General features: G+C 42.2%; 2 protein-coding genes across 7 annotated transcripts in view; one reads left to right on the forward strand and one right to left on the reverse strand.

The window, feature by feature from the left end:
* Nucleotides 1–25,509, reverse strand: part of LOC145446155 (meiotic nuclear division protein 1 homolog) — a 117,817-nt gene that overhangs the window by 79,261 nt on the left and 13,047 nt on the right. The window lies entirely within an intron of this gene.
* LOC145446142 (KICSTOR complex protein SZT2-like) overlaps nt 1–25,509 on the forward strand; it is a 68,146-nt gene that overhangs the window by 13,620 nt on the left and 29,017 nt on the right. For 5 of the 6 annotated variants that reach the window (XM_080324367.1, XM_080324369.1, XM_080324372.1 and 2 more), the window contains 31 exons: nt 194–336; nt 397–485; nt 1,156–1,227; nt 1,347–1,526; nt 1,587–1,662; nt 2,197–2,362; nt 3,089–3,217; nt 3,274–3,436; nt 3,773–3,875; nt 3,952–4,029; nt 4,359–4,499; nt 5,064–5,212; nt 5,282–5,369; nt 6,864–6,973; nt 7,031–7,181; nt 7,932–8,010; nt 10,139–10,554; nt 10,977–11,085; nt 12,016–12,153; nt 12,210–12,286; nt 12,665–12,896; nt 13,219–13,410; nt 14,426–14,655; nt 14,736–14,878; nt 16,602–17,077; nt 17,877–18,544; nt 19,287–19,405; nt 20,250–20,384; nt 21,816–21,911; nt 24,248–24,443; nt 24,998–25,118. In XM_080324367.1, the coding sequence (XP_080180493.1) occupies nt 194–336; nt 397–485; nt 1,156–1,227; nt 1,347–1,526; nt 1,587–1,662; nt 2,197–2,362; nt 3,089–3,217; nt 3,274–3,436; nt 3,773–3,875; nt 3,952–4,029; nt 4,359–4,499; nt 5,064–5,212; nt 5,282–5,369; nt 6,864–6,973; nt 7,031–7,181; nt 7,932–8,010; nt 10,139–10,554; nt 10,977–11,085; nt 12,016–12,153; nt 12,210–12,286; nt 12,665–12,896; nt 13,219–13,410; nt 14,426–14,655; nt 14,736–14,878; nt 16,602–17,077; nt 17,877–18,544; nt 19,287–19,405; nt 20,250–20,384; nt 21,816–21,911; nt 24,248–24,443; nt 24,998–25,118 (5,265 nt within the window). The remainder of the gene's footprint in view (nt 1–193; nt 337–396; nt 486–1,155; nt 1,228–1,346; nt 1,527–1,586; nt 1,663–2,196; nt 2,363–3,088; nt 3,218–3,273; nt 3,437–3,772; nt 3,876–3,951; nt 4,030–4,358; nt 4,500–5,063; nt 5,213–5,281; nt 5,370–6,863; nt 6,974–7,030; nt 7,182–7,931; nt 8,011–10,138; nt 10,555–10,976; nt 11,086–12,015; nt 12,154–12,209; nt 12,287–12,664; nt 12,897–13,218; nt 13,411–14,425; nt 14,656–14,735; nt 14,879–16,601; nt 17,078–17,876; nt 18,545–19,286; nt 19,406–20,249; nt 20,385–21,815; nt 21,912–24,247; nt 24,444–24,997; nt 25,119–25,509) is intronic. The other variant, XM_080324368.1, reaches the window with a different exon arrangement.

Consider the following 25,509-nt stretch of genomic DNA (forward strand, 5'->3'; position numbering starts at 1 on the left):
CCCAGAGTACTGCTTTATACTGCGTTATACTATACTATATATACTGCTTTACACTATGGTACTTGCAATCGTATCTTTATTCGTTTAGATCGGTGCTACACTAGGTAGCTAATACTTGCGTTCATCTCTTGTGGCTATTGCTGTTGTCCTTCTCCATATATAGTAGGGTGAGCGATTGTGAATTGATTTGCAGGAGGGGAGATAGCCCCGTCATCAATGTTATTGGACCCTTGCAAGTACTTGGAGTTCAGCCGGAACGTCTGGTCCGTGACGAATCGATCTGCGACACCCTTATCGCTTCCTATCGTCGGTCAAATTGCCAATCTCTTGGTCCAGGTATGATGCGAAATCGGTTAAGGCACCATGCTGAGATATTTTCTATTTTAAAACTTTCAGCTACGGCTTTCGGAGGGATATCACTTTGCGAGTACGTCCTCCGGCGTTGTGGCGATGGTGAAGGAATATCCTGTGATTTCAGAGAAGAGGTCGGTTATTTAAACATATTGTACAGGAGTTTAACTGCAACGAGGAATGTAAATTAGCAAAGTCATCAAGATTGCGAGTCTCAAAACAGAACTCGCCTTCTCCATTTTGGCACTCGCACATGAACTACTGCAGGGAATAGAATTTTACAAATAGAGCCCCGCTGGTCTATCTGGTAATTGGTGTGCTGCCCAGAAATCGTACTGTTAGAGTATACCAATGTTGGCAAACTGCCATCGCCATTATCACTATAATATCTAATATATCTCGTGTAGATCAGGAATTAATCACTATATTTTGCCTATTAGTGTGGACTGAAAGTTCCGCATGGTTCGTCGGCTGTTTTACTAGATTCGACTGTCACATGCCTGCGTTACTGAAACCTACCATGTAAAAACTGATACTGGGGTATGTTGCCGTTCCATGATTTTGGTATAAATACAGTGATGATCTATAAAGATCTATAAAGATCAACCCAATTATCCTGCAAAGTACATGTAGCCATGAATAAGTGCTTTTCCTGATAAGTGCGAACATAAATACTATAAAAATAAAACCTCATCCATACCGTAAGGATAGTCTTGTTTGTATGTAACATTTGCGTGTTATGTATTCAGCACGCCCTCTGAAGCGTTGATTTTACAAGTTCTCCAATACGTTTTTGTTTTACAGCAACCAAGGCCTCCAGTATTGCTCCTCGCAATACATTATCTTTCCCCCCACTTCATACACTCCACGTGACAGGTCAGTCTCTCTTGCAATATATAATGTATAATAAAGTGTTGGAGAATAAGGGTGTGGAAAAATGATGCTGGTTTGTAAAGGCACCGTATGTGACCTTCTTCCTTTGGATTACGTTACAGGCGCCATTTCTTGTCTATTGGCTCTGAAGGGGAAGAGGACGGCGAAGATGGGGATGAGGAGGGCGGTGAGTTGTTTCTGTCCGCAGAGTCTTGGGTTGAACCCCAGGCTGGAATTATTATCGACGAAAAATTGATGATATCCAAGAGGAAGTCCCAGGAGAGGATGGCGTTATTTGAAAGGTATTACGAATACCTGAGGTCTCGCTGTTGCGGGTGTGACACTTTGATTAAATTCAACAGCTCCTCAAAGTCCGCGGAGGATGCTACCGGCATCAAGAAGAAGAGATCTCTGTCTTACGAGAACGTTTCCGAGATTGTGAGTGGTATTCTATCGCAGTCAATTTGTTACTAGCACACACGTGGACAGATTGATCTATTTACATAATCCTAATCTCTGGTTGACTCTGACCCATAGCTAGCAGCTGTGAGGTTGTGTGGCAATGACGCCTTTTGTATACTTTTTCTGTTTCATCAAATATAATTGGATTTAATCAATACCGGTAGTACTGTACTGCAGTTTTGAATGCGTTTGATTGTGGCTAACGGTGTCAATTTCGTAACTGTTATTGACAATAGGAAAATTACTAACTTGCGAAACAGACACAGGAAATACACTGGAATTTTATACTGATTAAGATAGACTCGAAGGTGTAAATTATATCTGAACAATTCCGGTAACTATTATGTGTATTTGGTACCGCCTGTCGAGAAAAAAAACAGACTGCACTTTCATCCACGATACCACACAATGGTGTTATCGTGTTCAAGCGTCGATGGTTATACCAGGAAAATGCTGATGTACATGGTTTCAGCGCTAGCCCAAACTAATTTTGCCATTGTGGATTTTTAGATCACCGCACGGGATATGGGCCTGTTGAAAGTCGTCGTGACCTTGGAACATCTCCGATTGATGTGCGCGTCGGATTCGATGCGGAAGAAATTCCCGCAGAACGCCAGTAGAATACCTAAAAGGGAAGAGGATCAGCGAACATTTTCTGAATCTTGCAAGGACACGGGTAGGATCCTAATGTCGACGAATCATGCTGAGCTTCTGTGGTCATGCTTAGTGCTGAGCGATGCTGTCCATATTTTGGTGCCACTGTGATAAAATCTTCACGAAATAATGTGAAGTACACATTTACAATGCAGTTAGAAAATAGCCATCGACCACACATGTAAGCCGGCATTGAAATTGACTCAAAGGCTTCAGTACTTGAATCAGTATCGAGCTTGTTAGGTATTCGATTTTACCTGATCCTATTATCGCTAGGAGCAATTAGAGGTTAAATAAGAAGTTTCTTTCTCAGTAAAGTCAAGAAGGTTTTCTCTATTCACACTCCTTTCTCAGACGGCATTGTTGAACAGCTACTTTAGTTTTTGAAGTAAAAATACCGACTGTTGACTTTGTGAATTTTGACAAAGATAGACTTGACTTTTTATAAGACATTGGTGTCATGAGCGAAATTGTCACAATTACTGGACAATACAGCATAGTATCACAACTATGTCTATTTGCAGCACCATTGACAATTCAATATTAGTCAAGTAGCATTTCATTTGTCGTTTGTCTCGAATCAAGCCATCAACCTACCATCCGATGTATGAATTTCCAATTCGACAGTTATCACTATTGACTGATCTCATCATAGTGGTGTTTATCCAATGAAACACTGCTTTCAAAAATCACCTCACCAACTGTCCCGTGTGTTAAGCATGTGATATATATCTCTCAATTATAACAGATCACGACTGTCGTCGTAACATTGAAGAATCCAGACCGCGCGTCAAACTGCACCCATGTTTGTTTGATTTCACTGCATTATTGGACCGGTGTCCGAGAATGAAACTTCGTTTCATGACACTTTCGCAAGGTAGGCTGTTTTAGATTGCTTTTTAAGAGCAGTAAGCAGACGGCTATTCTTTTGAGATGTCTCTTCCGACTTGGACGAAGCAACAAATCCTAATTCGTATTTGTTCGAGCTCTTTCACGGTTGCATCGGAAAGCATTCGCATTGTGAAGCTGAATTGTCGCCGACGGATTGTACAGAAATTACAAGGCACTTGTTGAAACGTGAAAGTAAACCAAACAGGTCGTTATGATGATTGATTCAGTTGCTGTCAGTGATCTAACCTCTATGATGTTGCATTGTAAAATTGAACATTTGTGTGTTGCAATATAACAATATTCTTTCAGGGAAATTCAGGAATGCCTGGATAAGAAAAATAAGTCGATGTTTGTCCGTCATAGTTTTGTGGGTAACTATGGTACCAGTATGTGACGAAATATCAATTGTGTGCGACATGAATGCATATGGATATTTTGTAACTGTAATGCAGTTTTTTTCTGAAAAATTATTACAACAATTTCCGCTTTTCCTCTGCCAAATTGCATACATCTCCAAAAATCTTCAAGCCCTGTTTTCCAGTCACGCTGGCAAAGCAGAAGTATCATGGAAATGCTTCTTGAAAGTTTTACCAAAAGCGAAGATCATGATAACCTTGGTGGTTGCGTCTATGAAAGACCTTGCTGTAAGTGTGTGTTTGCTTGTAAATAAAACAATCGTCGGCCTCGCGTTAACGTCTAATTTGTGAAATCTTATTGAAGAATTTGACGGGATACTTCGGGGACTTGAAGAATTCTACGTCTGAAGAGGACACTGTGAATGTATCCAGCGATAAAACGGTAGGAATATCATCAAATGGTGAATCGTATTCCTTCATCAGGCGCAATGGAAAACGTGTTTGTTATTCCATTACCGTGTTACCGGATTTGATTTTCATCGATAATTTGATTTCAACTGCTGCTTTCATGGAGGTTTAGTGTTAGAAAAATTATCTGTAGAAAGTATCAGGAACTTAATTCTGTGTTTGCGGTTTTGAGGCAATGCCACTTAATTTCCTTTCTACACTTTATGATCTTCAGACCGCATAATATCCTGATGATTTTGACCGTAACAGATTTAGTGGAAGGGAAATTCCCATCACATTCACCAACCTGACTTTGATGCTCAGCAGGTCAACGAATCCGAGCCTGCTCAGGACAAAGAGAAAGCTTCCGAGGACATGGAATCGGTAAAGCTGAACGCAAAGTTGCTGAGAAGAAAATCCCTTATGAAAATCAGCGCGGAAACTTCTGATAAAACCGTCTCGGATGTAAGTGTTGAAGCGCCGCTACTGTGATAGGAGCGCGGACTGGTCTCGTTAGTGGTGCCCTAACATGAACCTTTTCTCATTCTCTATTTTGCCCCGCGCTAGCCTTTGGATGCCACATTCATTTTTCTTTCATGTTATCTTTCATTACTTTCCATGCAGTGAGCATGACTCTTGTTTACGTGCTCTAGGCCAGGGGTCTCGCACTCGAAATGGGTAGCGTGCCACTTTTCGAACCAGATAGACGCCGCTGGAAGCATTACATAAATATTGACACCTGATATTCTGTACCTGTTCAGCATCTGCAAACCGAACATATTTCCGGAATTTAGAAATACATAATCACATGTATTTTCCGAAATCTGAAATCAAGGCTCCTGTTGGAAACCACTCCTGGATGTTTGTTTAAAAGGACTCCAAGTCGTTTTGATACCCTCCTGCCTTTTCTTTGTGTCGCAATACTGTGGTGTTTTGAACTGATGTATGACTGACGGACTGGCCGAGACCTGAGGTGTAACCACTGAGCTATGGTGGCTGTAATTGAGCATTTGTATCCATCTGTTTCAGTCGGATGAGACGCGTTACCATTCTCTCGTGTTGCCGGTGTTCATTTACGAATGTTCCACTTCCTCGGTGACCGAGTCCCTTCTGAAGAATCCGCTTTTTGTGCTGCCGGAATCGGAAGAGTTTCCAGATGATACAGAAGAAGACCACAGGTTGGTAGAGAAATATTGTTTTGGACGATTGAAGTTGGTCCAAGTGTAAACGGTGTGATGCGTTTTCAGAATTCAGCTTTTGGATGATAGTAACGAAGTCGGAACGCCGCGACCAAAGTTTTTTCGATCGCTGAGCTTTCCTGCAATGAAAACACAGGTTTTAAACTTATTAAACCCTCACATCTGTTGCTTTACTAAACGTACGGTAAACAACGTAGTTTGAGGCATATCGCCAGCACATTATCTCCTGTGCCCAGGCTGCCCTTTCACGCATAACTGGTAGATTGCTTTGGTTCGACAAAGATGGCTCAACATGAAGATTCATTTACATAATTTTTGACCTTGGATATGTCACTCTAATTGGGCGCTATAGGCAGTGAACCCAATATCCGCTTTGATGTTTTTGTTGTTGGCTGAGTGGGATTCTTTCATGAATATTTCTGTCCTTTTGTTGTTAGTGGGTAGTTTCGATCGTGTCTAGGGATAATGAATTGGCTACGCCTGAGTGATCAACAGTCCACAGCCAGTGGGGTATCGCCGTATCGGGTATATAAGGAGGGGTTAGGTAGGGGCTCGTGGTCAGAAGTCCCCTTTTCAAAATCCTAAAATGTATAGATTCTACCCAGGGCTGTAATGACTCGAGTTGCGATTTTCTGATGACTCGACTTGTCTCGAGTCATTTTCTCGAAATCCGGAAATGACTCGACTCGAGTGAATCTGTGTATTGACTCGACTTGGACTCGAGTCATTGCGCATGACTCGAACCAAGTCATATGACTCGAGAATCAAACGGTCAAGACCGACATCTCATTGTAATTTCGAAGAATAGTAAAGTAACCACACTATTGAGATTACGTCCATTGGTACTGGTACTTGAAAATGCGACCATAAACTTCTAGAAGTGGGGAAAATTAGTATACTATATATGCGAGGCATTCGACATCACCAAACAGAGTTATAAAAAGTGGAATTAACAAGACTTTAACTGGAAACTGGGCAGTCAACACTTTGACTTGGACTCGGGCTCGACTCGGTGGTGAATTGAAAATAACTCGACTTGACTCGAGTCATAACTATAAAAGTTAGATTGACAAGTGACTCGGAGACTTGTGACTTGGTTACCCTGATTCTACGCACTGGCAATGATACCTTGCTCCTGATTGTGTATGATATCCAAGAATATAATGATGATTAAGTCAAATGTGGCATGGATTGGTATACATTATGATAATACAATGTTAAGTCCATGCGGGGCAGTGGTTGTTGGACTGGTGGGGTATGAAAGATTCCAATGGGAGCGCGAGTCTTTCTGAGAGTAATGATAAAACACGCAATGTCATGAGACCTCAAAGTGTTTGACAAGAGTGATAGAGAAAGAAAGAGACTCTTTTGGCATTTCCAAATTTACAAGCAATTTACAATGTTCTTTCCAATTCTCTACTAGTTGCTGACGGTTACCTGCGATGAGTGTCAGCCGAAAATCTTCCGTTCATTGTCAATATAAATACACTACTCAATTGTAATTATACAAGCGTCACGCATCAACTCTCAAAAATATCAAGAACCACTGATCTGCTACTAATCTTCTTCCGTGATATTTGACAGTTCCACGGTGGCTGGCCATTAATCGAATATGTCAATTCCATCACAGCTGCGCGGCTCTTCTGACGAGGCGAAAACCCCAGAAGCTACCACACCCAGCTCCCCACCCGAAAGCGACGGGAAGATATTTTCCGAAACGCTGGTGGACGCATATCACAGGTAACGATAGTAATCTCATCGATTGAGGTTTGCCGCGATTTTGCACGCATTTCACAGATGTTTCGTTCATGCGGCGTTGTCTGTGCTGAGGAAAAACGATGGCAAAGGAATCGCGAGCGCTGATGTACAGGCGGTGACAGACGCGATATGCATTGAATCGGTGCAGGAAATTGATATCACCCAGTTTTTACTCATTTCTTGTCCTCAGGTAAGTAAGCCTTCGATGGTGTTTATGTAGAGATTTATCAGAGGTGGGCATAGTCAAGGTAGGTAGTAGCTAGTCGTGGGTGGTAAATGAAAACGGAAGTATTCTAAGTAGTCTTCACTTGGTTGAGTACTCCAAAAGATTAGAAGTACTCTGTTACTGACCACGTCTGTGCCGATGAAATCTAGACTTCGTTGTGATGTCGCAGTACTGCAGATTGAAAATATTTCAGCTGCCTTAACTACGTCGCCACTATGTTGCATTATGGTCACAAAGTCCCGAGTCACAAGTCAATCTCACTTTATAGTTTTGACTCGTGTCAAGTCGAGTCATTTTCAATTCACCACCAAGTCAAGTCCGAGTCCAAGTCAGCTAATAGAGGGTCGAGTCCGAGTCATTGTGTTTTGAATCGAGTCCAAGTTCATTGCAATGTTTTCGGGTCAATCTGGTTCAATCAGAAGTCCTAATATTTTCTGGCCCTAATTTTCAAGCACCAGGACTGACAGACGAAATACCAATAATGTGGGAACATCACTATTGTTCGAAGTCACAATGAAATGTCTGTCTTGGCCGTCCTAGTCTCAAGTCATTTTACGCATTTGAAAAAATGACTCAAGTCTAGTCACAAAAAAAAATCGCGACTCGAGTCATTACAACCCTGGTTGACTGTATTGGTTCACAAGATGCGTTTGCTCGGTAGTGCCACGGTGAATTCGGACAAGACCTGTTTTATGTATATTTGCTTCTTTTCAGGTGGCGCACTTCAAAAATCAGTATATCATGAATTCCGCGATGGACACAAACGACTCTGACGAAGTGTTCATAGCTGGAGGTGAATCGCGACTGATTTTTTCATAATTATTATCATGTTCAAATAGTACTGTTGTGATTGAGTCGCTACGTTCGAGTCACAAGTCGAGTCGAGTCATTTCAAATTTTCCAATGGAATCCCTCAGCCTTAGAGTGACTCAAGTGGACTCAAGTCACATATTTCCAGCTTGTGTGGTTGCAGATGCTATGCTAGCCAAAGTCGTCATGACTTGAAGATTGACTTGAAAATTTGTCTCCGTGGCACGCAGGCGCGTAGCCAGCCGAAAAATAAGGAGGGGGTTTTGAAATACAAGGACGGGGTTTCGATTTTTTTCGAATCTACTAATATAGCATCAATTCATTAGGGTTAAGTACATGCGTAAATGACGATTATGCCCGCATCATAAGCTTGTCGACGAGTCCGAAAGTGCTGTTAATTAGCGACTCCCTGATCTGTCGTGAACAATGTATTACCCGCACTTATCAACGCGTCGAACAATGAAATACGCGCGCTTATCAACGCGTCTTACGTAGCCTCGCCGACGATATGCGCAAGTCAAAATGTCCGAGTTTTTATGGAATATGTGCTATAATGACGCCGATTTCAGGTGCTTCAAACCTGTCCTCTTTTATAACTCAAGCCTTGACACACATCTTCTGATGGTTATGTTTAGGTATTAGCGGAAATCGATTACGCATGTACTTGTACGCACGCGTCGCACATGTTTGCGGACATTCGATGTCATTCAGTTTCGCGATGTCAACTCTTTAATCACAATCGCTAATCATCATACGCTTGACGGCATTGTCTCCAAGCCATCGAGAGATAGGAGCCAAACCATGCTAGGCCCGAGAGGCGATAGTTAGGCTAGCGCTGAAGTTAGGCTAGCGATGATATATCTTTCGTATTAGGCCTATTGCAGATGCGATTGTGTAGGCCAACTGATGATATCGTGCGCACCACGCAAAGCAGATGTGACTGTGCAGGCCATCGATGGTATAGTGCGCACCGGGCCTATTACAGATGCGATCCTTCAAGCCAGCGGAACTAGGCTTGTTGGAGACGTGATAAATCAGGCGACGATTGCCGAGCGCGCGGCAATCAAAGACCTGATTTTGCAATCATCTCAGTGGGAGATCGTGTTGTGTGCACTGACAATCTCGCTAATTGGTAACACGCCTGTCGCTTATTGGCCGCGCGCAACACTGATAATACGACTTATTGAATTGCAACCGAGTGTTAGAGTCTGAAGGGTCATTTCAAAAGCACGGGGTTTCGCGTTTACGGAGGGGGTTTCGCGCTTATCAAGGCGGGGGTTTCGACCCCAAAAACCCCCCCTTTGGCTTCGCGCCTGGTGGCACGTATCATCTTAAATTACTCATACATGGAATTCAAGTCGAGTCAGGTCATTTTACAAATTTACAAATTTCTAAATAGCATCTGTCTTTTTTGCATACAATGATGTGATTAGACCAGTTGACCCTCCTCAGAGTCATATTGATCACACCCTGGCCTATGCCATTAAGTTTCTCTATTATTATTTCAAACGCGAGTGTGATTTTCGTTTCGGTTGAACTTATCACTGTAGCAAGTTTTTGTTGCGGTGAAAGGTTGCGTTTATTTTTTACAAACGTTGCACTAAAAAGTTGCATTTATGGACAAGTTCATTGATAATATTAGGGCATGAGATACTCAAATCGATCCGCATCCAAGGCACTGTGGCAAAAGTCATCAATCATTCAAGTGATCTATTTAGATACAGTGCCAAATGTTCCAGTAAAAAGTTAGTTGCAAGAAAAATCGAAAAAAGTTGCAGAAAATTTCATGAAAAATAGAAAAAGTTGCATGAAAAAATGGAGAAAAGTTGCAATATAAGATTCCTCCAAACAGCTTAAAACACCATACTACATAACTTCTGAGTGTTTAGGAAGCTGTAAAATTATATGTTGCAAACGTTGCAAAAATTCGCCCTACTAATCACTAAAAATCAGTCACCATCATAAGGCGTGACTCAATTCATCCCCACACTGTCGCTGGATAATTTCATGTGATCATTTTTTTTCGATGGTTTCATTGCGCGGTCATCATCCCAAAAAGATGCGTTTTACCGTCTGTTTACTCCCTAAACTCGCTCCGTTTTCTTTCGAAGGTCCTCACATACACCTATCACAGCCGGAAACAACCATCGGCCGACGCAACAGCTCCACTTCTTCCAACGCCGATACAAGCCAATCAAAATTCGGCGCGGACACAGGCCTCTCGTCGTCAGATAGCGACGATCAGTCCACCAGGGGCAGCAAAAACCAAATCTCTCGCTACAAGCTCAGAATAAAGATGGACGATCCCAAATTGGAGAGCGATAATTCCGAGAGGCACAGCGCTTTCAAAAAGCCGCGCAGACGCCCGCAGAGCTTTCCCAAGACGCCGCAGGAGAAGCGAAAGTCAGACACGGACAGCAACACTCCTGACGCCGAAAAGCGGGGCTTTCGGCCGATTATGGTGGACTCGAATCGGCGGAAAGATGTCACGTTCGAATTGAACGACATACAAGGAAAAGCGGTCACCGTGAGTCAGACTTATGACGATTCAAAAATTGTCAGCTATTCCAAATTAGATTAGAATTAGAATCCATTTCTACATAGCAGACTTTAAGGCCAATCTACTTGTCCCATATACTTTTTAGAGAGTAGGTTTTGTGGGTGTGTTTGCGTCACCTTTACGAGTGAAATTCTCACCGGTGTGAGAAAATAGCCCCGTTGCTGCTGTAACTGAGATTTGCGCCCATTCACATTCCATTGCACTTCGCAGTTTAGGAAGTGTCACCCCTGGTAACTGCTAAAACTATTCATCATCTCTACCATATATACTTTTCAAAACTACACGAGTAGTTTCGACCGTAGAAATTCGTGGAGTTACTTCTATTTTTACTCCAGCGCCAATGCTGACCACTGTGACTCTGCTAATAATGCGGATGTTTACGTGTTCAGGTCGGGACTCCACTGAAAAAGTTGCCCGTGTTCTCCAAAGTGGCTTGGGCGGATCTTCCAGATTTTCCAGTCGGTCTGCTGAAGGAAAATCATTTGAGGCACATATCAGGTTGGGTATTGTCGATGCTGTCTTGTCTTACTGCTATTCTTTTCACTCACACGCCACTAGGTGTGTTAGGGATTCTAAGGGATGGTACATCTGGATCTGGAATCACCAAATTTTTCATTTTTATGGCAGAACTGTTACGACGAAACTAGTTTTTTACACATAAGCATTCCCTTTGGCTGAATTTTAGCTATCACTTTGTTGAAATGCTATTCGTACAAATTTTCCCTTTCATTTTTGAAACTGTAGCTCATGTGTGTCGAATGCGCGACTCGTGAGACGAATTTATTTGGCCTGCCGCAGCATCTTGGCCAGATTTCTCCTTGTCGGGGTAAATTCATGCTGAATTCATCACAACGAGGCTGCTAGGGAAAGTGTTTACCTTTTTTTTTCAATTCAACATATGCTCGATTGTTAAAAATACATTTCGAATTCAACAATGCAACTCACAGTCATCACAAGTAAACTTGATGATTTATTTTTAGTCAACAGCTACCCGATCAGGACCAATCATTGCCAAATTTGGCGCAATGGTTCTATAACACTCAATAAGTTACAACTTATTTTCTTTTGATTTTTGATGACCAGTCCACAAGATGAAAAAGTTTGTAATGTCGAGATGAAAATGAATGGTTGTGTGTAGAACTGAAAGTTATTCCATATAACGGATTGGATGTGTGTTTCCTGCAAATTTGGGATTCTGTGCGGATGATAGCACTGTTCTGCAGCACTGCAGTACCCAGAAATGACATAACTTGAAATCAACTAGAATTATCGAAGATGGAGATGACTCGACTTGACTCCAGTACTTTAAAAATGCGTGTGACTGGACTTGACTCGAAGGCAGCGACGAAACCTTCCGGCCTCAAATATGAATAATTCGGAAAGAAAAGTAAAGGCCGTCGTCTTAATGCCGTAGTTGGTATTCTGCAGGTACCGACGATCAAGTCAAGGCAAATTTCTCGGAGATGTTGTCTGAGAATTTCCAAGCCGTCCATTCATTGCCCGACATTCATTTCTTGAGGGAACAGCGCCCTGTCAGCAAGAACAATGCCGCGGAATGGGAAAGCGGTAATATAACCGTATCAAATGTCCGTTTGTATTTTGTCAACGTTGAATATTTGTAGAGCACGAGTGTGACGACGGGGAAACTAGTGATCATGAAGAAAAGACGGATGTGTCGAAGAACGGCGATATTCAAACGGTAAAAGTTTGATCAATTCTCACAGGAGGGAAAACTAGCCAGTCATTCATATTCCTCTGCCGACTACAAGGAAAATAATGCCAGTTTTCCACCACATTGAAAATCTTATGGTATTACTTTCCTTGCATAAACGTGATTTCCACCAACGTCAGTAGCTTTTTACTAGATATTTGTATTGACAAAATACGATAAATCGAGGTTTGGGTTTCACATTGATAATATATCTCCAATAGAAACCTTGTTCAAGTCTGTCAACCGTGAAGAAAATTAGCCAGTCAAAACAAACTGTGATTTAAGATGAGACACTTCTGTAGATCAGGATGCGGTAGTGACTCATAGTAGTGAAATTTGCACTCATCCTATATTTAAATACTTCAGACAAGCTTTATCGAATCTCAAGATGATGTGCTGGCATCCCCACAACACCAGATGGAGACGCCACCCGAGAGCAATCTCATTCTTCATAACATGACTGGAATGAAAAGGTCGTTTAGTGACACCCTGTCCGGAAGCCTCACTTCTCTGTCCGATGAAGACACGGACGACGAAAATCGAAAAGACGCCCCGCTTTTTCTTTGTATTACTTGCACTGTAAGGGATAAGAAAACAGGTGCGTATTTTGATCTTAGTTGCTTCGTCCTTTCTGACAATAGCTTCCATTGCAAGGATACTTCGAGTGCCTATTAAAGAGTTATCAGCATATTAAAGGGTCTCTAACAGATTCTAAAGTGACATCAATATAGTAATAGCAATGCTTGCGGTAAAATGACAGACGACATACCCAAAACAAATCAAACTAATGGGAAAGTTGTCGCTTGTACAGAGTATCTTAAACTGGCACTATGAATCGTATGATGTGGTCACAACTTTTTTTTGTAAAGAAATTTCTCTCATTTGTTCTGTGATTGCTCAATGCTCATTGCTTCTTTCAGGAAATCACGGAACCATGTTAGTTCACGAGTTACCGACCAACCTCGCCACCATCTTGTCTTGCTTGGAGGAACCGTGCGATATCATCGGGTTATCCGATCTCTCGATAACGTTGGATCTTATATGGATGGTGCTACCGCCTGAAGCCGAGATTGATGACGATTACTCGCTCTCGGAGCATTACTTCAATTCCGGTATGCAAAATACATAACGTTAATAATAACATCACAACACAATCTCTCGCACAATGTAACGCGATGCGATCTCCCGCTGAGATGATTGCAAAATTAGGTCATTGATTGCCGCGCACTCGGCAATCGTTGCTGGCCTGATTTATCGCGTCTCCAACAAGCCTAGTTCCGCTGGCTTAAAAAATGGCATCCACAACAGGCCCGGTGCGCACTATACCATCGCTGGCCTGCACAATCGCATCTGCATTGGTCTGGTGCTCACGACATAATTGCTGGCCTACACAATCGCATCTGCAATACGGCTAGTACGAAAGATATCATCGCTGGCCTAACTACCGCGTCTTGGGCCTAGCATGCTTTGGCTCCTATCTCTCGATGGCTTGGAGACAATGCCGTTAGGTATATGCTGATTAGCAATTGTGATTAAAGAGTGACATCGCGAAACTGAATGACATCGAATGACCACGCACATGTGCGTCGGCGTGCATGTGTAATTGATTTCCCCTAATACTTGAACATAACCATCGGCAGATGTGTGTCAAGGCTTGAGTTATAAAAGAGGAAAGGTTTGAACCTCCTGAAATTGGCGTCATTATAGCACATATTCCATAAAAACTCGGAGAATTTTTACTTGCGCAAATCTCCGCTGAGGCTACATAATCCCCGTAGATCAGGGAGTCGCTAATTAACAGCACTTCCGGACTCATCGTAAAGCTTATCATACAAGCTTACACGCGAATAATCGTCAACACGAGGAGATTGTATAATCGTCATTTACGCATATACTTAACCGTAATGAATTGATGCTATGTTAGTAAATTCGAAAAAGATCGAAACCCCTCCTTTTTATTTCAAAACCCCTCCTTATTCTTCGGCTGGCTACGCGCCTGACATAAGATGATATAGGATATGCAGGCAGTGTGGAATCGTTTTCGAGTCGAGCCGATTAGGTTAAGCGCTTGGGCACATGCATCCAGCTGGTAAACGCCGACCAATGATCAGCTTCTGTTTGGTGTAGGTTTACTGCCGGAAGATGAAGACAGTCCCAGACACGAATCTGGCCTATCGAAGCAAAGAAGCCACTTTTTACCGGACGACGCCGTACTGACCGATCCGTTATCGTCGGTGTCCAGACACACTCGCGACATCGTCGACAATACAAAGAACGATATCGATTGGCTGATCAAAGACGAGATAATCAGCGCCATCAGAACTTGCGAGCTTATCGACAGTCGTATATTAGAAGAGGTAGACATTGCAGTTATATTGTGTTTGAATTACCCGCTATCAGTAACGCTATCTAATTAATTTCCGATCGCTCTGTACAGGTGGTACAGCATATTCAAAATTCGTCAAAGGACAACTGTGTTGTGGAGGAAGAATCGTTGAAGTTTGTGTTTGGACCGGCGAACAGCTCGAAACTCTTCCGGGAATTGTTTGAGCAAAAGTTTCACCACTTTAAAGGATACGGGTATGTGTTGGTTCTAGGCTGTGGAAGAGTTGGAATCTACTTCCGCATTAAGAATCTGGTGATTATTTGGTTGCTTAGAAAAATGATTTCGAACCGAGGCTCAAGGTATCTTTCTTGCGCCTCTGATTGACCTCTAAATATGCTTCAAAAACATTATAGACATTATAGACTGTTTGTTTCTATGAATAGATATAGTCGATTACTGTATATGAATGCTGAAATGAAGGATATTAGTTATGTCCAAAGTCGTCCAAGGCCTCTTCTGAAAACCGGGAGAGAGAATTATTGCAGACTAGCGTCAAACGCATGAATGAATATTGATTACCCGTCGGACAATAATATGTAATGATGTATCTTGAGTTCTGCTGGTCATAGATCTTTATAGGCCTATATCGTCTCAGTGAAGAGTAGATTTCGACACAATTTTACTAACATCAAAATAACGGCTCATAGTCAAGTGTAAATTGCAATAAGTTCAATATTACTCGGCGTATAATCCCCACTAACTTGTGTATTAAGTGCTGGAACGTAAGAGGAGCTATCACATAACGACATAATAGCACTCGCCAATCTGCATCTATCAATGCTAAAATGACAAATATAGAATCTGCAGAAGTCAGAAGAAATGCCTTTAAATTCGCTGGTCGGTGAGATCCAGAGGTGGGCTAGCTACCTATAAAACTTCGTTATAAGTAGCTTACTCGAGTGTTTTCATGCGGCTCCATACGTACTCTGAAGTTTGAAATGCGGTTCCTACATTCAAAAAGGTTAAGGACCACTGGTTAAGCCATGGTGTGATCCTGTTTTATGTCTATTAAGACCAGGGTTGTAATGACTCGAGTCAGACTCGAGTCACGGTTTTCGGATGACTCGACTCGAGTCATTTTCTGAAAATACGGAAATGACTCGACTCGACTCGAGTCAATCTGTGTATTGACTCGACTTGGACTCGAGTCATTGCGCATGACTCGAAGCAAGTCATTGACTCGAGATTCAGACGGCGAAGACCGACATTTCATTGTAATTTCGAAGCCAACACACTATTGGGATTTCGTTTGTTGGTACTGGTGCTTGAAAATGCTACAAGAAACTGCTAAAAGTGAGGAAAATTGATATATTATAAATGCGAACCATTCAATATCACCAAACAGAGTTAAAAAAGTGGGTTTAGGAAGACTTTAACTGGAAACTGAGAAGTCAACACAATGACTTGGACTCGGACTCGAGTCATAATACCATGACTCGGACTCGATCCTCTGTTCGCTGACTTGGACTCGGACTTGACTCGGTTGGAATTGAAAAGGACTCGACTTGACTCGAGTCAAAAATATAAAAATGAGATTGACTTGTGACTCGGAGCCTTGTGACTTGGGTACAACCCTGATTAAGACCAAAATTATCCGTTTGCAAATGGTGCTCATTAGTGGGTTGTTGAATTCTCCACTTGCCTACAAATAGTAAGTCGTGACCACGAAACAATCTTACACAGTTTATTAATCCAGGTTAAATGAGCTAATACCTTGACGACGATACGCGCAACTCCAACAGTTGATACAACAGCAACATAAATGATGAACGGTTTCCAGTGCTAGAAACAGGTTGACAGTTCGCAATCTCCACGAAACTGAATCCAGCACCAATTTAACACCGAACAACAACAGTGTATCCTATATGTAATCGAAACTTGTTTGTCGCAACCACCTAAATAACGAGTTCTTTTCAGGCTCAAAGACTCGGGCAGGTACTACTACCTGGTCATGGAGCGCACGTTCATGCCGATTCAAAATTGGCACGGCAAAAACTTTTCCGACGCGCATTTCGACACGAGAGAATCCGAAAAATCCAACGACAACGACGCCCCGTCCCGGCACTCGAGCGGGACCAAAAACAACAGCAAACCCAGTCAGGACAGCAAAGAGTTCACCCCAGAACGGGCCACGCTTGCGAAAACGAAATCTTCCAACGATTCATCGCGGTCGCCGCCGGCCAAATTGAGCGATGCGACCCGGTCGTCGGCGTTGCTGCCTCGTCCCGCCCCGGGGCACCTACGCTCGTCTGCGTCCTACGGCTCGTTACCAAGTGACGCTATGTCGCTAGACGCGATTGAGTCTGATGTGCGACAAGGTACCGGTTCCGGTACTAAACCATCAACGTTTGTGCAGTCCACACCGATCAGCACTACATTTTCGGAGTGCTCATGTAGGTTTTTGCTACTATACGATTGTTGATATACAATGCTTTTTCCAATTGTCTACTAGTTGCTGACGATAACCCCTGACGAGTGTCAGTCAAAAATATTCGGGTTCGTTTCAATATGAATATACTATTCAATTGTATATTGAAGTTCCATACCTCGAAGAAGCTTTTGCGTCTTACCCGAGCGGTTATATTTTTAGATTTTCAAACATAGAAAGTAGTTTCGGGAAGACTTTGCAACACTTATATGTCAAATCCAGGGTTGTAACTGACTCAAAAGGTTCCGAGTCGCATGTTAATTTGATGTTTATAGTTTTGACTGAGTCAAGTTGAGTCATTTTCAATTCATCACCGAGTCAAGTCCACGTCCGAGTCGGGGAGCAACTGCTCGAGTTAGATTCTTAGTGTGAACACTCGAGTCCGAGTCCAAGTCGCAGTGTTTACTGTTAATTGTCGGGTCCAAGTCTGGTTCGACTCACTCCAGCGAAAATTTAGGTTGATTCGAAGCCCTCATTTTCTCATTTCAAACATGTTTATTCAAAAGATAAAAGGCAGATTATTGGCCTATTTTTCAATTTATCGGTCCTGATATAGGAGACTTGAATGAGACATAGAATGTGTCGAGTCAAGCGCAATACACAAATTATCGAGTCGAGTCATTTTCTTTCAGTTGAATCAACAAAAAATTCCGAGTGAATCTGAGATAGAAGTACTCGAGCAGGTTTCGCCTACTCGCGCCGCTCACCCGAGCAGTTGCAATTTGTTACTACTCCCCTAGTCATCAGTTTTTCATTTTTTTTAGACGCCAGGCAAGTCGCCTGTTCCGGTGCTAAAGTGTCTACGTCCGCGCAGTCTACACCTAGCAGAAAAACGACGTCTGCATTCGACGCTTACCGCCCGGCCGTTTCCTCGTCCTCAAACTTGGACGCGTCCCCTGACGTACGCACCACCCTGCGCAAGTACACGAGAGGCGCCCACCCACGTCGTTCTCTGCCCGTAACTCCGACCTGTCACGCCGGCCCGGTGCCAGACACTTCAACCAGTAAACCGCGTCCCGTGGCTCAACGTAGTTTCGATAGTGGTCTCAACGACCACCCTGACAGATTTTTGACCCAGCAAATTTCTGGCCGAGCGACACGACTATCGCCGCTATGCGCCGGCTCCGCCTCTCCGTCGACAACAAAACTTTTCTCTGCCGGACCGGGGCTTTTGGCGCGCCGCAGGTCTACGAACGGCGCCACCCCGGTATCGCAAATTTCCTCTTTCGAACCGAGTTCTAGCACGCCGTTGACCAGGTCTGAAGACGCGCAGCAGCAAAGCGACCGCGCGCCAAAGTCGTTCGTGAATTCGGCGTACCTTTTTGACGCAGCTTCGAAAAAAGAAGCCATGTACAGTCCTGTGTCGCTGTCGGATGGAGAAATTCATCGGTACAGTACTGCGAGCTGTTTTGAGTCGGGATATGATGGCGAGGTGGGCAGTTTTGCAATAGTTAGCTTCGTATATTTGATGGCTTTTCATACCTGCTAAACAAGTTCACTCCCATAATAAAAGATCCTCAGAGGGTCGGACTGCGTATTTGTGAATTGCCGTATATAATAGACATGAAAAACACCGACTTGACTACCTCTTATCATACTAACACTGTTGCCCGACCCTCTCCCAGACATTGCTTCATTGATTTGCTTCTTTTTTTTAACTTTCTGTAATTTATTTTATCTACCATTCGTTACAACCATATTGTGGAGATACTATGTACTTGTTTGATGCGGGTGTGATCAGACCAGTTGACCTCCAAGGTCATATCGATCATTCCCATCCGATACGAAATGCTGTGCTGCGTGTTTTCTCTGTCAATGTTGCTGTGCGTTTGCTTTGTATTTTGGTTCGATAAAAATAAAGACTCGCTATCTCCAACGGTTTAAGTAGATGTGTGCGAGTGGATCTTTCCACCATTGATACACAGAAACTTAGATCGACTTTGGAGTAGCATCCAAAACATGCAATATGAGGCAACGCGTGTTCGCTGGGTCATTTGAGCATTTTCACATAGTAATGTTCAATAGAAAAGAAATCATTTTTTCCAAGTGTAACTGACATTATTTTTTAAAATATTTTATGAAGGGTACATATTTTCCAATTTTGCTGTTACTATGCGGCATTGATATCGTCTCGCAATTTGGTCTAGATTGGTCACTCATTTATCCTTTTCCAGGAAAGTGACTTGGACGGCGACGACTGCTGCATGCGATCGGTCGACGGCAGAAATGATTTGCCCAGCTTCTGGCTTATTATCGATGTTGAGAACGACAAAGTCAAGATATACTTTCACAGGTAAATTTCCGCTCCTGAAGAATTCGAGGATCGAGATGCAGGAAATGGGAGTGTGAATGGGGATGAAATTTGATCTTGTAATATCAACGGAATTAATTTCGTAACAAAATTCAATGCAGGAATACATTTTTTATGGCTTAGAGAAATTAGTCACTTTCACAGAATTACTATTTGTGTTCATTTATACATGTACCAGTAGTGAACGGTTTTTGCCATCGTGGTCCATTGGACTCTCACAAACAAACAAAATGCTGATCCTATTCAACGATGTAAGGGATATTTTATCGAGGTTTTCCTCGCGAACGATCATAGAAAGACACGACTGTCCCTATTTTTGACATATCGAGCGTTCTTAGTATTTTGATATCAAATTCGCTGCGAATATTATTCGATTAAATTCAATTGCCACGATTAGAGCGATTGATATCTTCCGAAGAAGATTTAAATTCCAATGCCTGTGTAAATTAGTGGGTCTTACCGACCATTTACTGGATTATATAATGGTGGCAAACGTTTTCATAACTCTCCAACGGTAATGTTAGATGAAATCGTCTTTTTTCTTTAATGTATTATTTTTTTTTGCAAACGAGGTCGTATTTTCATTTGATGCTTCTGCACAGTTCTCAGTAAACTAACCCTATTACCGCAATTTTCCTTACCGCTAGTTTTGACCATCCACTTTCAACGTCTTATTTACCTCTTTATTTATGATTCACGATTTATGAGTAGCTCATTTCCAGGAGAGAATAATTTTCCAGCTGCTTAATATTGCATGTGATTGGTAAATGAAGATTGGGACAGTGGTCAGAAAAATTGAATTATGCATTCCTGTTTGAATATTCAGACGGAACACCCCTATTGAGCCTGTTGGCGTTATTGCGGATCAAAGAACCGTTTTCGAAGCTGTCAAGGAGTATATAGCGACCGCTTGCAAATGTGTCAATCAGAAGCTGTTGCTGCTGGAATTGCATGACACGAGGTGCCGATCTTATATTACTGACATACTGCTATTTGCCCTGACAATATATGTTGATGTTTCCAAAGAAAGTCAAATACAATATGATGATATTTGGTTCACAAAACACGAAACTGTATTTGGTTTGTCTAAATCATTTCATGAATGTAACTTACTGTACGTTGCAGCCATACATCATTTTTCATTCATCCCCCGCAACCTAAAATCCCTTATCCAACCCTTGAAAGTACTCCCTCCAATGAAATTTGGTAAGACGTTTTTGAAGAAACGTGAATCATAGGTCCAAGTCAACTATGGTCGTTTCTTTTTGGCTCATAAAACTTCAAGTTCACCAGAGTGATATGCCGTGTTTGACTGTTGATAACTAACCCACGGATAGATACACAACACTTGTCGTCACGCATGCTGGCTCAAAGGAAATTACTGCTCAGCAATCTGAACGCCACATAATTGCTAATCCCATAGCTGACGACTCTAGTGCTCAAATTAAATAAGGTTGATCTTATTCGAAAGCTACTGACGCACAGATTCCGAAAATACACATTAAAATCTGATCGGGTCAATGAAACCCCCTCGAAATACAAGTCAAAGTCTGAAAATCGGCATTGTTCTGAACAATCGCAACCGCGCAAGGGCCATTGTTATGGTGATTGTGCTGTGTCGTCGCTGCGATTATTTAGAACAATAGCGATTTTCAGACTTTGACGGCTATCTCGATGGGGTTTCGTTGTCCTGATCAGCTTTCAATGTATATTTTCGGAATCTGTGCGACAGCCGTTTTTGGGTAAAATTTTTATTCGATTTGTGCGAAACATTGTGACGTTATGAGTGAATTCTGACGGCAAATTCGGAATCAGCATCGTCAAATCAGGTAAACTCAATTAATCGTTCTAAAAATGCAAAAACAAAGTTGAAAAATTTTGACCAGTGCTACAGAGCGGCAATTTCCTCTGAGCAAGCAAGCGTGACGACAGGTGTTGTGTATCTATCCGTAGGTTAGTTATCTATAGTGTGACAGACGACCCATTTGCTTATTTGAGTTTATCCGATCTCCCTGGGACATCTGACGGTAGACATAAAGAATCGCCTTTTACTGCAACATATAACTTCTTGTGTACCGGTATCCCGCAAAATTCTTCGAAAATTTATAATTATAAACACGTTTTTGGCCCCAATATTGGTCATCCAGAATTCAAAATGAGTTTTTGTGAAGAACGCACAATAAAATTAGCCACGCATGCGGTCCAGGCCAATAAATTGGTTATGATAATTGTGGTGTTTTGCGTCTGCAGATATGTATGTACTGTATGTATTTATATTGCGAGTAGGTCTGTTCTCCACTGTACGTACCACTGCATTCCCCGCAAGTGTTTCCCACCGATTGGGAACCACCGGTCCATAGCAACGAAAATCCAAACCTACTTTGCTTTATAGAATGTGCAACGCATTGCTCGTTGAAGGGACAGGGGACGATATATGGAAGGACGATCAGTATTCAACATTCGACGAACGTGCAGATGACGGCGACAGGTAACAAAATTGTGTGTGCACGAATTACACCAGCCTCCTCGATGATATCGTTCCGTATTTTCCGAGTCTATTCAACCTACGAGGATTTGCATAGGGAAGTATCGCAGACGTCGCGAATAGAGCCAGATTGATGTCTGTTTTTGTTGAAGTATCGCCCGATACTTATTTGGCAATAGCTTGTCTTATCATTTGCTATTAGCGACACAGGTTTCTTAGTTGTATCACTGGTTCGCGTTTATGTGTACTCGAAGCAGTTGTTTTGTTGAAAATAAATGAAGTTGATATGGGTAATATTTTTGAAATATCCTGCCACTAATAATTAGAAGTCGTAGTCAAAATATGTGTTGATGTTAGTAACAGAGTACTTCTACCAGGGTTGTAATGACTCGAGTCATGACTCGACTCGAGTCTGACTCGAGTCACGATTTTTTGATGACTCGACTTGACTCTAGTCATTTTCTCAAAATACGGAAATGACTCGACTCGACTCAAGTCAATTTGTTCATTGACTCGACTTGGACTCGAGTCATTGCGCATGACTCGAACCAAGTCATGTGACGAGAGACTCGGACGGCCAATACCGATATTTCATTGTAATTTCGAAGAATAGTAAAGAAACCACACTATTGGGATTTCATCTATTGATACTGGTACTTGAAAATGCAACCAGAAACTGCTAAAGGTAATGAAAATTAGTATATTATAAATGTGAACCATTCGATATCACCAAACAGAGTTATAAAAGTGGGTTTAACAAGACTTTAACTGGAAACTGAGCAGTCAACACAATGACTTGGACTCGGACTCGAGTCATTATACCATGACTCGGAATCGACCCTGTGCTCGATGACTTGGACTCGGACTTGACTCGGTGGTGAATTGAAAATGACTCGACTTGACTCGAGGCTGAACTATAAAAGTGAGATTGACTTGCGACTCGGAGCCTTGTGACTTGGTTACAACCCTGACTTCTACTTTTTCGTAGTATGTTGGTTTTTGCCTACCTGCACTTCTTATTGCCTATTCCATTTTCAGTGTTTCATGCAAAATTAGGCCTAGAACATACTTGTGTTCGAGCTTTCATTTATTCTTGAGTACCAACGATGTTCAACTTTTTTCATCTCTCTAAACATATCGCATTACTTCTATATTAGCAGAAAATATGAACTTCATCGACAAAAATACTTCGTATCAGCGCCGGGTCAAAATTTTGATACCGGTATTGCTATTGATATAGTCGTGAATAGAAGGCAGCATATCAAAGCAGCTTCAGACGCAATGCACAACGCGCAAAGCTCTGTATTATGTCAATTAAGAATGTACGAAATTATCCATTTGCAAATGGTGCTCTCCAGTCCAAAGTTGACTACTTTGGCTCAATTTCAATCCGCTGTCGACGGATCCGGTAACTCTGAAAAATAATTTTGGATCATTGAAAACAGAATTCAGTGTAACCTATAAGCTAGCACAGTGGTTCTCAACCCGGGGTCCACGAAGCATTCTCAGGGGGTTCGCAATGCCTCTAAATTTACAAAGTAGTTGATAACCCAATTTGTATTTTTTAAATTAGGAAAATCACGAGGCAGTTTCGCTTCATCACTATAGCCAAACTCCAGAACTCACATCAATAGCCTGGCCGTCTGAGATGAAATATACTGTGCAGACTCATTTTAATTGTTAAATTATCAATATCCTGCTGATACATATCCTGCTGATATATTTTGCTGTTTCGATATATTTTTTTAGGGATAGTGGAAAAAATAAGAATTTGGATTAGTAAGGTCCAATCCCGGTGATTTCGAAATGTTTACAAAAATTCATTTTCTCCTGCGCTACACATAACCATTTTCCAAAATAACTTCTAGATGAGCTGCTACATAGAAATGACTAGGCTAACGTTATGTGTTCTATTAAAAAATTGTTTGCTGATTTTGGTGCCATATTTGTCGCGATGATACCCAAATATGTCGCCGGAAGCGCTACGCATTATTATTACATTCGCCACCACCTATCTTTGTGGAAATGGGTTTTCGGGACTCGTTCATAACAAATCGAAATCTCGGATTTTCAAGATACCACCTAGCACTAGCCTACAGATATCATTTGCACAAGACAGATGACGATTGCACGATAATTGAGCTAAATTTGAAGGGTCCGCGGGGGTCCGTGACGGTCCAAAAAGGGTCGGCAAAGACAAAAAGGTTGAGAATCCCTGACTAGTATATCAAAGCAGCCTTAGGCGCTATCAACAACGTGGGAAGCTCTGTCCGCATTAGGCTGTGTTGTAATTGGATAACAAAGCAAGACCCCTCTCATTTGTCCCTCCGCCCTTGCAGCGTTTTACTAGCCGACGTCATGACGACCGCGCCAGGCCAGTTCGAGTGCGAATGCGTCTTGGAGAAAAGCATTTCGATTCATCCGAGAGTGAAGATGACTGTCGGAGTCAGCGGTAGAAATGCGGTGGTGGGCACCGTACGGCAGCTGATGACCAATCTGATGGTGATGAACCGGAAAGACATGTTTGTGTATCAGGTACGGTACAACCACTCGGGTTTCGTCCACGGCTCTGGGCTCAATTTATCGCCCACTCTGTCTCCAGACATTTTTAATATACCCACTCTGAATCATGAAAACACACCGGCTTTGACTCCAACTCTGACTCCTAATATTTTCTTCACATAACCGCCTATAAATCTACTCTGAACATTTCACGTTCATTACGTATTCAACTGTGATTATTTGAGTGTATACGAGTGAGTCAACCTGTGCTTTTTATTTTAAAAAATCTGCTTGCAGAAAGAATTTAAGTTTGTGAAGGTCCACCTATGTCCTATGTGAAACTTGAGCTGTTGGAGACATTTGCGAACATCTGGTTTGATTTTAAAGTAGTTGGAGTCCGATTCGGAGCATTTCAACATACTCCGACTCCTGCCATTATGTGTTTCCGCAACTCAAACTCTGACTCCAACTCGGAAGAGAGTTAGAAAACTTCTGCGACTCCAACTGCATCACGAGATAATTGATATCACTCCATAGTCCTGGTTGCGTTGTCAGCAAATATGCGAACCTCGAATCTTTCTTGCCAGATGAGAGATAAATCTGTGTGCTACTGTCGCATGAGCGAAGATCCTGTTGCCAAGCCCGACAGTCGAAGATCGTCGCAGCTGATCCCTGCTTCTTCCGATACGTCCGCTACAGAGACTTTAGGTGATTTTTCTGGTTTTTTTTCATATTGGGTTTGCCAATGCCGCTTGATGTAGTGATGTGAAATTGTGTGTTGAAAAAGTCGCTTTATCGCAGTAGACTATATAATGATTCCAAGTATTGCGAATAAGTGGCACAATTGGTCTTTTGTATAGCCAATTACTAGGCCTCTTTGCTGGCTCCCTAGCACAATGACATTCAGTATTCAAGTAATTTCACTGCCAAGTGCACGAGCGTTTTTGTGCTTGGATAACTTCTATCAGTGTCTTAGTAGATGATGTCCGTTTCGGCAGTTTTTAGAGTCGAATTACGACGTTTTGTGAGCAGAACTATCATATATAGAATATATAGGAAAGGAAAAGGAAAGGACATAGTTTATTTTTGTCCTTCATGT

Source organism: Botryllus schlosseri, chromosome 9 (assembly GCF_051294905.1).
Source record: "Botryllus schlosseri isolate E-star chromosome 9, Bs_hap1, whole genome shotgun sequence".
In the NCBI taxonomy this organism is placed as follows: domain Eukaryota; kingdom Metazoa; phylum Chordata; class Ascidiacea; order Stolidobranchia; family Styelidae; genus Botryllus; species Botryllus schlosseri.